The 14,610-nt window shown below is 40.4% G+C and overlaps 1 protein-coding gene across 1 annotated transcript in view; it reads left to right on the forward strand.

Annotated features, from left to right (window-relative positions):
- Nucleotides 1–13,747, forward strand: part of vwc2l (von Willebrand factor C domain containing 2 like) — a 32,429-nt gene extending 18,682 nt beyond the window's left edge. The window contains exon 4 of the mRNA XM_080477952.1: nt 13,503–13,747. Within this exon, the coding sequence (XP_080334078.1) occupies nt 13,503–13,654 (152 nt within the window). The 3' untranslated portion in view covers nt 13,655–13,747. The remainder of the gene's footprint in view (nt 1–13,502) is intronic.
- Nucleotides 13,748–14,610: the final 863 nt, after the last annotated feature.

Consider the following 14,610-nt stretch of genomic DNA (forward strand, 5'->3'; position numbering starts at 1 on the left):
CAAGCAGCAGCTGACCCATAAATCTGATGAGAGCAATTTGGTTTGCGGCAGATGCTAAATGGCCATTTCACCACAACTCCCCACATTTTCTTTCACACTTCCGCCTTTTTTTCCTCTATATGGCCATTGCTCGACTTCTTTCTTTTCAAACGCACACACACACACACACACACACACACACACACACACACACACACACACACACACACACACACACACACACACACACACACACACACACACACACACACACACACACACACACACACACACACACACACACATGGATCCACAGTAACAAGGCCGCAGAAGCTGCTAGCAGAGAACTAATCCAGGCTGACAGGACACAGTGACACCCTTGGCATTTCAGGGAAGGCCCGCTGTTCCCTGAGGGGGCCTGGTCAGGATCTCGAAGCCTGAGAAATCTCTATGGGAGTAGATTGGCTAAGGGCTAATTAGAGGGGACATTAAGGAAATGCTGTTTAGCTTTCATTTTTAGCATGGGAACAGGACTACATGAAAAGATAGATGACATGCGGATGTGCTCCAGTGAACATGCACGTTCTGTACATGATCCCTGCTCATCCCCAAAAGTCCAATCCCAAGATGTAGCCTTTCTGTGGTGTGCAAGTCGCCTGTTAGTCCTTTAAACAAATGGGTGAAACCTAAATATATCTCTATGATGACCTGACTTTATTCATGTAGGGATAGTTTATGGAGGGGGTGCTATATTATTTGAACATCTCTCATTCTACAATATCGGTATAGAATCACAGAGAAAATAATCAGTTCACGGATCATTAGACACTGATAACAGCTAAGCAGAAAGTAGTACAACATCATAATTGCAGCCCCATAATGACCCAGTATGGTGCCATTTAGTGTTGTTGTGGTTTCCTGCCTGGCCTTTATAGCAAAATGTCTCGGTTCAGGTCTGAGCTGGGCTTTTCTGTGTGAAGTTTGCATGTTCTCACTATGTGAGTTATTTTAGTCTCCTCCCATAGTCCAAAAACATGTGTTTAAAGTTAATTGGTTACTTTAAATGTCCCATACATGTGATTGTGGGCATATGTTTCATTTTCCCTATGTAACAAGCCTTCGGCCATTGTCAGCTAGAATTAGCTTCTGAGTTGGATAAAGCCGTACAGGACATGGATGAACAATTCCTTGAACTTATGATACATTCATGATGATATTATAGTATTTTGTATTATGATGACAATCAAAGTGAGACAAACAGCAAACAGAACCAATATGTTATAAAATCTATGCATTTTTTTCAAATCACTGTTTTTTCTTTTTACTTCACCATCCTTAATAACAGATGAGATTTGTATAACCTTTCGATTTCTCCTTTTCTGTCTGTGAAATGGTTTTACATCCTTGAGTGCAAAGTGTTTGAAAATCATTTAAAAATAAACAAGGAGAACATATTTTTAGAACCTATTTTCTGCACAGAGACATGCAATGAAATGATTGTACTACTAAAATCTTAAGGAAACTTTAAAACTACCCCTTAAGTACACAATGTTTCACCAAGATAACAAATAGAAAAACTGAACAAAATAAAAGAAACTAACCATTGCTTTTTTTTCACAGCCTCATTTAAAATAAGATACTTTAATTTGCATTTCAGATCAATTTAAATAAAATTAGTGGCTATTTTATCTTCTTTTCAGTCGGATCTGGCGCATTTAAAAACAGAGTCCATCAAATGATGCAATATAGTGACACCATCACCTCACTGGATTGTTGTTTGATATTTTTTAGGGAGTAAATACATGGGTGTAAATGATCTAACCACACATGTATTAAAAATGGGGATGAAAAACTGTGTTGCCCGATGGCAATATTGTGCAATACAGAGTTGAAAACAATTGAGGAAAATAGCCCAAAGATTCTGATATACACCGACCTTCAGGGTTGCTGTGCAGTATAGTGTTCAGGATGAATTAATTTGTGACTGGAGCAGGTCTATAGAAAATTATTTTTGGATTCACATCCAAATTGTAACTTTTCCTTGACCCAGTTAAAAAAAAAAAAAAAAAATAGAAGACCCCAAGGTTTCCCTCTTGTATAAAACAACGAGCATGAATGACTCTGAAGTGGCTGCATACAGGATGTGATTCACTCCTCATTGCCCAGGTACTCGAGAGACACAGACAACAAACTAGTATAGTCGTCAAGATGACTGAAATAGGGCTTCAATTCACATGCAAGGCATCCCCTTTTCTCTTCTACCCAGGTACTGTCTAGATACTAGGTACAAAATGTGCATTAGTTAGGACATCAGGCCCTGGTACTGTCGGGGTTGGTGCAGAATAGTGTTGAATGCTGTTCTCAGGCCTTTATACTCTGCTTAGGCCCTGTTTACAAAACAAAGTTTTCAAGTTAAAATGGAAAACTTGCATTGCGTTTTGGGTGTCCGTTTACACGACAATGGTGCTCGGCGCCAGTGAGAAACGGCTCCCATTGTGAAACGTTTTGAAATGCTCCATGCAGACAGAGGAAAGCAACTTTTTGATAATACTGCTTCTATGCTCACGCACCATGGCGGATAGTTCTTCTGCACTTTTGAGTGCAACAATGGCAACTTGAAGAGTTCATGTACACAAACACCATTTTCCAAATGTTTCTGTGTAAACACAAAACTTTTATGAAAACGAAAACACAAAAATGATTGTCAGTTTTAGATCCCACTTCATTCCTAATAACAGAGGTACCATGGTGGTTGGATACTTAGTAGAATTGTATCGCTTCCATCATCTTACATGGCAGCATTCAAATATATCAATCCGTTCTCTAGTGTAAACTGATGGGCGAGATGGGAGTGATCATATGAGCAGGTCTACTCTGACTAAAGAACATTATTGTCCTTCAGAAGGTCTCCTGTCACCTGACAAATGATTCTTGAATTTTGAAGAGACAGGGCAGACTGTCCGCTGGTCGATAGTTTGTTAAGGTCACACATATACCCAGCTCTGCATATTGGAAGCAAATATACCGTCTCTCCTATTGATTTTTGCCTTGAATTAAAGTTGAATTACCTCAGTGTAGCTACAGTAATCCTAAGAGTAGGAGGCATGCTTAATTCTAAAGTTACAGAATTTAGTGTGTTCACAAATACTCCTTTACTGAAACGAAAATGTACGATAAAAAAAATGTCTTGTTCATAACGATCAAAGGTCTTCTTCAGGATTTGATGGCAGATGTTTTGATTGCAGTAGCTGGTAAACGTCTCTTGTTTCATCTCGAAGTGACTTGGATTTGTCTGTTAATTACATTATTCCGCTGTGGCGCTTTCAAGTTCAAGATTTACAGGAGTGCTTTCTGCATTGGCAGATTTGAGCTGAGCTCCCTCCAATGGTGTTCAGTTGGATGTAGGTCAGGAGTCAGGCCGGACAGTTAAAAACAATCCATCTGTTCATTTTGAACCCTTCTTTTGTGCTGACAAATGATCCCAGCTATTTTTTCTATCATGACTTTTGAGACACAAATCAGTTTTCATATTACCTTTGAGGTGCTTTCAGCACTAGGGACAGCAAAGCAGACAAACACCAAGATAAAAGCTCCACCAAGTGATATTATTGGTTGCATTACCAAAGAACTGTACTTGAGTTTCGACTGTGGTGGCTTATCGATCAAAGGTTTTTAGAGACGTCAAGATTGTTTTTTGTGCCTTTCTCAGAAGTATTGTGCGTTTTTGGCCTTCACCTATTGATTCCCACTTGGTTAAGTGTGTGGCATATGAGGTGGGCTTGAACCACCACTCGAGATTGTTCCATCTCAGTTGAAAGCTCTTGACAGTTTCCTTTTTGAACTCACCAATCTTACGAGACTTCTATTTTTAAGTTTTGTTTGGCTCAAATCCAAAGAATATTGCAATAGTTTTATGATTAATGAACTTGTAATTTCAGAAATGTAAGATCTATGGTGATTTTCTTGAAACCTTTGAATATGAATTTTTGATAGAAGCATTTCTGAAATTCTCCCACTTCTCACTCCAACTTAGGACCACTGGGAGTTGGAACTGAACCCAGTTTGCGATGGCCAAAGTGACAGACAACCTCACACACTCCCATAGTCACACCTGTGGGCTATTTAAAGTCGCCAGTGTGAGAGGAAACAGGAGAAAACTCAAACATAGCATGAACAGAAAGACTCTGTGGTCACCTATTAACCCTAACCCCAACAGCAAACAGGAGGTTAGCTGAAATGGTTTATTTTCAAAGTCCAAAGGTGAGGTACCTAAAAAGGATGAGGCAAAAGAGAATAAAAAAAAAAACGGGTATAGGACAAAAAACACTAGAAGACACGAGGAGAGCACACAAGGAGTTGCTGGATGTCTGAGTGCTGAGTAAACAAAATGATATGGCATTGCACACATGAGGGAAGGAGGAATTTAGGCCACGTTTACACGGACCTGGGTTTTTACAAAAACTGATATTTCCCTCTCTACATTTACAAAAAATTCTTCATTTACAACTGATCGTTTACCAAAAAAGAAAAAAAGGAATTTACACAGACCTGCATGAACACCTGGTTCCGAGCTACTATGAGCATGCCAAACCTGTAAGGGGGCAGTGTAACGAGAATCATTAAGCCATGCCAGCCAATCAGAGTCCTAGGAAATACATAACATCACAAATGGCATGAGTCATTTCCATTTTTTCAAGTTTCGGTTGTTTGGACTGATAAAGAAGCGGTGCTCCACCTAAATGTGGTGGTGGAATGTAACGGAAAATGTTAAAACAAGCATTGCTTTCACGGGATCTATTATCATCTCAGCAAACTGTATAAAGACGAGTCGCACACAGATGATGCCGATGACGCTTCCGTCGCATATTGTGACGTAAATCTCAATTTAGATGCAAACGGAGACAAACCTTTTGTACTCTTTTTTTTTTATCTCCACTGTGGCTGGAGTTTTCAGAAAGCATTGTTTGTGGTGCCTCATAGCTGCATTTATGTGTAAATGCAAAGCCCAAAAGCACAGAAATAGCACAGTTTTGTAAATATCCGGGTAGGTGTAAATGTGTGAAGGGAGGAGACACTGGTGAATCACATGAAGAGAAGCAATAAAACAATTGACACACAGTGACAGGACTCAATGGAGGAGGGAGACACACAAGCACAACGGATACACAATAGTACACACACCAAACAAACGGAACAGGAGACAGACACAGACCTCACAGGGGATCAGAATGGACAGATGGAACTCTGACACCTCTAGCATCCAGCGTTGTGAATTAGAAGTTGAAAACAACCCATCAGTCTGTATGCAGTAAAAACTCTGGTTTATTGGTTGAGTCCAGTCAACTGGCCACTTAATGTTACACATATGAGAGAGATTTCTTTTTTTCTCCCACAAAATACTCAACTGTAATAAATTTAAGATAAAAATCAATTTACTATAAAATGCTGAACGGATGCTGATCATAATGAATACAGATGCATGGTGTTCCTTGGTCAGAATTTGTGGAAGCAAGTTCTTATCTCACTCAGATGACATATGATGTCTGTTGTTGCATCAAAACATGAAATCTTCATGAAAGGTTTTGATCACCATTTCCCTGAAATTGAGCCACACTCTTTTTTTCAGTTTGTGACAGGACTTGTGTTAAGGGTTTGTTCTTCAGCGGGGTTTCCAAACCCCATAATATGGTAATTTATTTATCAACTGATGTTGAGAAATAAAATTATCGCCCCTACAGTCATTCATTATTATCATGTAGTTTCACACATGACCAGAATCAGGACTCTCTACTATGTGAGCTTTGAAGCTCAGTCTTCACACTTTTAAAGTGCTTCTTTGTTTTTAATCAACTGAACAAAGTTTGCATTACAACACCGTTCATTTTAATATTAGATGTAAAGAAAGGTCTGGGTGATAGCTGATATGATGTATGTTGTACCACATATCTTCAAAACCTTCCACTTCTGAGCTGGCTCCTGAGCTGAGTTTAATGCATATGGGATTAGATGTGGTGTGTTTGTCTTCAGTCACAAACAGCTTAAAAAATGTATAAGAGTCAAAACACTGTCAAAGATTCTTCTCTTGTGTGAACCAACACTAGCGGAGAAGATCTGTAGCCGGAGAAAAGGCTCCTGACAGCTGTCATGTCCTGTACTCGGGCTGTTTACAGGTTATCGGTCCTTGCTAAGTTTATTCTTCATCACAAGAGTTGGTTTGGAGGTGGACTGAGACCCAGTTTCCAAATGGCCTCAGTCATCTTGTTTGGTGTGCACAAGGTTCAAATGGCAGAGGCGATTGCACTGAATTAACAGTAGGAGCAGGGTTTGTTCTCCTCGTGTTGTTCATTAAGAGCTGAACACACCACAGTAGGCATGTTTATGTGGTAACATAGTGAGAAAACACAAGACCTTTTATTTAAAAAAAATATATCTACTTTATAGTCAAAGGCAAACAAACAAAAAAACAAGGAACAATTTTCCCTAAGGAAAATTGGTGCTCAAAATAAGATCACTTTTTGGTCCAGGATGTTTTCAGCTGAAACTATTAATTGATTTTAGATTTTGATCATACGCTCTCACTTTGTCACCTCAGTCCCGGAGAAAGAGCAAACAATTACAATCATTGTTGTGGTTTTTTCTTAATTACACCCATTTTCATTCAGTCAGCTCTTGAGATGAGAATAGGATCTGAAGGAGTTTAAAAATAAACTTCCAACATATCAGCGTTGATCAAATATAAGACCTATCTGTCAGAAATGTCTCACCTTCAGCATCTATTTATAAACTTAGCCTTTTCAGACTTATTTCAAATGGTCTCCGAATGAGATCTTTGGGCTCATTGGCTTCACTGATGTACCAGTTCAGTTCAGCTATGAGAGATCAATAAGGTTATCAAGATTGTTGGTTTCATGCCAACATAATAGTGTGATAAGTTTTTATTCTGGGACTACACAGCAGCCTAACAGTAGACCAGTGTCTGGGTATCTGGTGGTTCATGTGCACCGCTAACTCTTAAGACTTTTGTGACCAATCTAAAATCAAAGACTAACAGCTCTCTTCCACAAAGACGGTCATTAATTATCATTATCAATATTATACTCTGATCCTCGTCATCCAAGTTTTATTTTTCTCATGTAGACAGAATAATTTGTCTTCAATTGACTTCTTCTTTTAATCCATTACTCATGCTAAAATGGACCTGTGCTGAAGATGTACTTCTAATTAATCAAAGAAAAGCTTGTTGTCAGGCGCAAACTATTCCTGTGGGAAAACTTCAATCTTGACTGAAATGATTAGATTTGCTGTGGAAAAATATGCCTTTTGAATGTGCTACCCATTTCATAGAATTTTCCAAACCAGGCAGTGAACAGAACAAGTGGCCAAATAAAAAAGAGGTTATGCAACTAACCAACTACTCAGTAGATGTTTGTGTTTAATTTCTTAGTTACATTATTCACCAATAGCCAAAATTGACAAATTCACAATTTGAGTATTTATTTGAGACCATAGACTTTTTGATGTAAGCATCACATTTGGATGAAAAAAAACTAGTTTTTCAACAATGTTTGCAAGATTAGAATCATTAGACCATCCATAAAATCTATGTATCATTATTGATGGCAGATACAAACAGAGAAAAAAGAAAATTTGGTTTGTCCTCTTAAGATGGCAAAAACTCCTCAGAGGCTTTTGCATTAACCACTCACACTTTAAATTCCGAAGCAATCATACAATACATTTTAGACACACAAACACAACAAAACATTTGTGGTAAGAACAAGCTGTAAAACCAGGACTCCCAACCCTGGAAGAAAGAAAAAATGTATCCGGTGTTGCCGGCCTTTAGAGTAACTGTTAATGAGACATTGTTTCAAGTTAAAAATTTTTTTTGAATTTTGGTTTTACAAATGTTTTGCATTTACATGGCAAAATTTTAAAAATGATGTCTGTTTACATGGAAACAGGTGAAAATGATGTAGTTAACATGTTGAATTGCTATGATGGGTGACTCAGCGATCAAACTACCAAGTCCTAGGAGAATATCAACTGGTGCTCATGACACTCCAGAGGCTGCCAATGTCATATTGTCCATCTACTTGTGCACGTGCAGACACAATGTGGTACACATGCACTGAATCAGAGTTTCCAGCATCTACACAGAGATGGAGTAGGAGCGATTTCAAAAAAAGTTGCATTTTCCCCAGTTTACATGGAGACAAATTCAGAGCAACTTCAAAAGGGTCCACCTTGGAAGCCGTTTCCTAAAGGTTGTGTTTTCAGTGGTTCTAAGCAATGTTATGTAAACGGACAACCAAAACACAATGAAAGCTTCTCGTTTTCACTTCATGTAAACAATGACTGAGACTGTCGCCTGTACCAGTTGACAGTGGGGGGGGAAAACAGTGCACACCCTGGAAAAGGTTGTCAGAGCCGATAAACACACCAACACCGACAGCCAATTTAGAGTCACCAAAAGCCCCACAAGCATGAATTAAGTTTGTGGGACGAAGCCAGAGTCCCTGGACTGATTAACACAGTCATACATGCTCTGACTTAGAAATGACCCTTGGTTCCCTTGTTGTTCGCCAACAATTCTTCCCATTAGTACACCATGCCAGCTCAGAGGAGTTCTCTGGCTTCTGAAGCAACTGACCGGCAAGCTTTTAAAGCATCTGTGCTCGAACACACCTGAGTCAAATAAGTCTTCACTGAGCTGCAGAAGTGTGACATCAAGCCTTTCATTCGAATCAGGTGCACTGGAGCAGGAAGACATTTGAGACATGCAGGGCAGTAGCTTTCTTAGAGTGCGGTTAGAAAAACAGAACAATGCATTACAAATTGTTTTGTGGTTTAAAGGGCTGCTGCACCTGCAGACAAGCTATAGTGACCAAGGTACAGATGCATCCCGAGACTTTGCAATAGCACAATTTTGGCCAAAAATTAAAGCGTTTACGTCCATAAAGTGTAAAGGGTTGTTTAATTTTTTACAAACCAATTACAAATGCTAAGTGTTGCTGAAAGGCTGAGACGTTACTGATGAATGGTTCAACTAATTAGCTCCGATTAATTAACGGGATTGAAGGTCAAAGTCGAGCAGGATATCAAGGATACAATGTGGTTACGTGGGTTTAAAGAGCATTTATCAGAGGAAATAGCAAGGTTTCAGAAGCGTCACTCTAATTTAACATCCCCCCCACCCAAAAAAACCTTGAAATAATCTCAATGTGTTTTTAACTCAAACATTAATACAAAAAGGCCCATGGCTGCTAATTTTTGGTCAACCGCTTTCATTATTAGAGTGACAATTTTCAGCCCGTCTCTATTCTTGATGTGTCTCCCTGAAAACACCAAGCTGCACAATAGCAGACTAACCAGCAAGTGGGAGTGCTTATCTCTGAGCTCCACATTCACTGAGTCCAACTGATTCAGCTGTAATCTCTATCAAGGCTCCTACACTGTAAATGCAGTGGGGAGTAGCAATGTAATTATATAATTCTCAGGAAGTCAGTGATAATGAGTGGTTGTATGAAAATGACCAGTGTTTCTTAAGTATAATTGGATTAATCCATTTCTAGAGCTGCCATGTCTTATCTAGCCAAAGGTTGTCATTGCTGTTTATGAAACAGACATCAGAGAGTAGCAGTGCTCGAGTGCTGATTAGAGTACAAGTAGTGTATTTGAAATGACATTTCTGTGAACAAAACTGCAATTTCGATCTGAACAAGGCTAAATATGCATGCCTTTTCGACCTGTGCTCCGTTTGATGTACTCAGGCAGTTTCAGAAGAGAACAAACATTTTCTGACTCCACAAAATTTGATTGGCCGGCAAATGATCACAGGCTTGGACGAGTGACCACCCGTCCTTCACGTGGCGACAGGAAACTGAAACTGTGTCCTTGTGTCTCTAAACCTATCTGGCTATAAACAATCACACTTGGCAGCAGCACCGGTCACCCCCTTACCTCATCAACCTCCACTGAATTTGTCCTATAACCTGTGCCAGCTGTCCGGAGGCAGATCAATGAGAGTTAAGACTTGGCAAGTGCTCTCAATATCTCCTCTAAGCTCAGATCAAAGGGCTTTACCGGGTCCAAATAAAGCAGGGGACTCATCCATGCAGAGGAAATAGATGGGGGATACCAGGTTTCCAAAAGCAGCCTTTAAGAGTAGCACAGAGATATGAACAGCCTGAAGTGATACTCGCGTATCACTTCAGGAAACCTCATATCATCCTGATATGTCTGGCTTCATACAGTGTCCCTGAAACTTGAGCTAACTTTCACTCTTCACTTCTTACGAGAGATTCAGAAAGGCATGAAGTCACATCTTAGTATGTAGTTGGACAGAGGTCACACTCCATGTCTTACATACATCAAACATTTCATAACCTTTGTGAGTCTGAGCAAGGTGCAGAGGGAACAGGGATAATGCCGCTGAGCATTACTATAGTTTGTTTCAGAAGGCTTTGCAGAACTTTTCAGAAAGTTCTTTACTGTATATTTGATGGAAGCAGCATCAGTCTTTTCTTTAGGATTCTGCAGAGTAGGTCGGATATGGCAATGAAGGCTTCAGAAAACCTTCCGAGAGCAACAAAGTGTACAATCTTGTTATGGTTTTTGCTTTAATCTATGTAGTTCTGTTCAATGCTCAAAAAGCAAAGACAATTCCCTGAATGAGCGGGTCATGTAGGCAACATGCTCCACTTTTCCAACGTTGCCAGAGGGAATTGAGAAACACAAGGAGGGCAGAACAAAGCAGCACCACAGATGCAAAGCATTACTCAGCAGTATGAGAGATTATAAAGCCTCATCCAGGACAACTCACAGCGACTCTGATTGCAGTATGGACAAATTATACTTCACTTCACACTATTTCTTGATGCAGAGTGATTTCAGTTTCACAGCTGCAACTTTCATGCATGAACATTCACAATCAACACGTCAAATATTTGGAGCAAAGTTTGTTTGTTGTTTTCCTCTCTGTCAGTATGGCAGTGATAACATGAATCTTCACCAGTTCACCAAAGGTACCTTCTCTTACAGACCTGTTTCGTTAGATGCAGTCCTCATCTCTCACCATCAATAAATAGGAATAAGTATTAAATTGAAGCGGCTCCTCTTGTCCTCATAACGGTGAACAAGGTTATCCACCATTGATTTTAGCTGTTCATTGTCCTTCATTAGTGTGACCACTGTGAAAGTCAGCCTCACCTGTCACCAAACTGACACTGACAGCAGAGTGTGGGTAGCTCAAACAAATGGAGAATTCTCATACAGTCAGCATTAGAACGGACATAGATGACTAATATTTTTGAATTTGACTTTGGTCAGGTGCAAAACCAAATGAGCACAAAGATGCAAGAGATTTACATAAAGATTCATTATGTGTGGTAAGTTACCCAGATACCCATTCTGTCTCAATATTGTGCAGGTGTGCCTTTCTCCTAATGTCCACAACAGAGGTGAATGGGGTGAATTAACATGACTTAAAAAACAGAGAGCATATCTATTATTCAGAGGAACAGCAGTTTAAAATTCACGGGCAGTAGTGGCCCAGAGGTTAGGGATGCAAGCTTGTAACCACAGGTTTTGTGGTTCAAATCCCACTGCCAACTGGTCACAGCTTAGATTTGTGTCACAACTGACATATGGTGTAAAACTTAAGCCAAATCAAATATGCAGATGAAGTGACCTGTTGAGAAATACATTCTGGCTCATAGTGAGTTGAACTTGACAATCATCCTTTAAGCTCAGCTGAGAGTCTTCTTCTGAGTCAAACACACCAAAAAATGAACCTTAAGGACAACGAAGTCCTTCAACATCACTGCAGAAACATTAACAAGACATTTTCATGGAAGAATAACAATGGCTGATTATTAGGTACAAGTACAGCTTGACACAGTCTGCACTGGAGCAGAGATTTCAGTTACTTTAAGTGCGCTTCAGGATAAAGGATACCAAACTTCTGATTATAATTCAAAACTACCAAATGGAAAAGAAACCTATAGAGTGCATCATCTATTGGACAAGTATACAATTCAAAGGCAGCCAATCACCCGACGATGAATGTCAGCAAGCTCTGTGCTGTTAAAAGCGAGGCATCTGCCGCAACCCAATCAAAAACAAGTGGGCTTTTAGACAGATGATGAACAGAGACGTCGCACAAAGGACCAATGCAAGACAAATAGTTGTTGTTGTTTTTCAAAAGGAAAATCACAAAAAGCTTGTCAAGCAGAGTTCCATAATACTAAACAAAAGATAAAAAAAGAAACATCTTAAAATGAGCTATATAGATCTTCCTCGAATCAAGTGATTGTGCAGATTTTCATGCAGCGGGCTACAGTGCCAAAATCTACCCTGTGTAGCTTTTAGGGTTGACTGTTTCCTGCTTAGGTTGCAAGCATTAAGTGAGGCCACACTAAATCAAATTCACTGGGGCACTAAGATGTCCATGAACATTAGCCGTGAAAGCTACTGTGTCTTCAAGAGTTATGGGACATATGAGCTTTTATGACTGCTCGTAGAAGAGTCTTGAATCTGGCAAGTTTTACAGAGCTGAATCCTGAGAGCAATCCAAAGTCACCGTCACACCAATTGCGCTGCTGATTGCTTCATTTAAATGATTAAAACTAGGGTGAATTTGTGGCACCTTCTGGCTCTTCTGTTTCAAGAGACAGGGGAACAGACACCACTCCTCGCATCTCCCAGGAGGCGGAAAGAAACAAATTAGATGAAATAATTTAGCGAGGCATTTCTGTGTAACTGCCCTGCTTTTGCTCAGAGGTAGCAGTGCGTGGAGCTCCCTGCCAAGTGAATCCTAAAATGTACCCGAGCTAATCTGTGTCTCTATCTGCAGTGATTATCAAAAACGTAAGGGGTGAAGTGTACCAGTGCAAAGCACAACACTCACACAGTTAAAGGAATCATCCTATCAACAACAGAGGGGGTAAACATGCCTGAATCCTATTGTGTTTGTCGGATAAATCAGATGTCAAAATTAATCAGGGTTCTTTATTGGTTTGTTGCTGATGCTGCGTGTGGAAACTGTAAGGAACCGCTAAGAAGTTCTGTGGCCTTTTTCATACAGACCGGAGTGATTAACACCATCCTGCCTGCTGCCTCTCAAAGCAGCTTTCTCTCTCTTCCTCCGTCTCTCTCTCTCTCTCTCTGTACTCCAGCCTCTCTGTACTGCCAAGCCAGCGCCTGGCAGGCTTCTCCGCTTGCGGTGCATTAGGATGCAAAGCGCTCCATGTCGAGGGAGAAGGGGAGACTAACAAAAGCGCTTTAGTGTTGCAAAAACAAGCCCATCGGTGCATGCCCGTGAAAAGATCTGTACGTCTGCTCTGACTCCCTCTAACTCCCTGCAGCTCCCGCATCACTCCACCATCCCTCTCTGCAAAGAGACGCTCTCAGGAGATACACATCCATTTCTTGTCGTTCTCATTCCCCTTTTCCTGTCTCTCTCTCTCTCTCTCTCTCTCTCTCTCTCTCTCTCTCTCTCTCTCCCACTTCCCATGTGGCAGGTCCAAATTGCTTTGCTGGAACGACGATCATCCCAGCCGGAATAGAAGTAAAGGTGGACGACTGCACCATCTGCCGCTGCCACAACGGAGACTGGTGGAAGCCGGCGCAGTGCTTGCGGCGGGAGTGCCTCAACGGCCAGTCGTTGTCATAGAGAGACTCCACCGGCGATGGTGGGAAAGCTCAGGCAAAGGCTCTGCCTACTGCGCCATTTTGTATGATTGACAAGGCAGGAGCACAATTCCTTAAAAAAGAAAAAAAAAAGAAAAAAACGAGACAGCATAGAATCAAGAAGATGCTCTCACACAAATACAAAATTTAGCCAGTGAGGAGAAGATGGAACTTCTCTCTCGGCTCTTTCCACCCTGCAGTTTCAATCGTCCTATATATTTTCAGAAGTTGACTTGCTTGACTTGCTGCTCTCACACGAAAAAGTTTCTATGCTCCTTGAACTCTTTTCCTAACCACTGGCAATGTTGAATTGCTCACATTGATTTCTGTATGTATGTCATCGGCTTGTCGTACGTGTCTGTCACAATCATGCAGGTGTTGTAAAATTTCAAGAGCAGGAAAAACAAAACAGTAAGCACACTTAACCGAGTTTTTTTTTCTTTTTCATAAAGGAGTGTCACCGGTGAAAGCACTGCAAAAGTGTTTGTTGAGTTTCACAACTTCACTCTAAGAGCTTGTTTACAAGATGTACATGTGTCCTCATAAAACTTTTTCTTTCTTTTTTTTTTTTTTTTAACGGCAGGAGATCACCTCTAACACTTACATAATGCTCTGGTCTTATTTTGCAAACTGCTTTAAAAACTCAAGCCTTGAATTTGTTACGGATGCTGTCACACCTGATGTTCATGGTTAACATTGTTTAGTTTTGGGATCGAGTGCTGTGTGGCAGGGTAGGTATGAACACGACCTCCACACTCTGGTGGGGACCAAAAAGAGTCTTAATGAGACAGTGCTGAAGAAGAGGTCTCCCTTTCGGTGGGGGTGTAGTGATACAGTGTGAGCAATGTTTTGTTGCAGAAGTATACCCGTTTCTATTAAACATAGGGAATGAAAACTCAAACAATGAAACATCGAGCTTCAAGTCTAATAACTTCATAA

Source organism: Lipophrys pholis (genome assembly GCF_963383615.2).
Source record: "Lipophrys pholis genome assembly, chromosome: 13".
NCBI classification, from domain to species: domain Eukaryota; kingdom Metazoa; phylum Chordata; class Actinopteri; order Blenniiformes; family Blenniidae; genus Lipophrys; species Lipophrys pholis.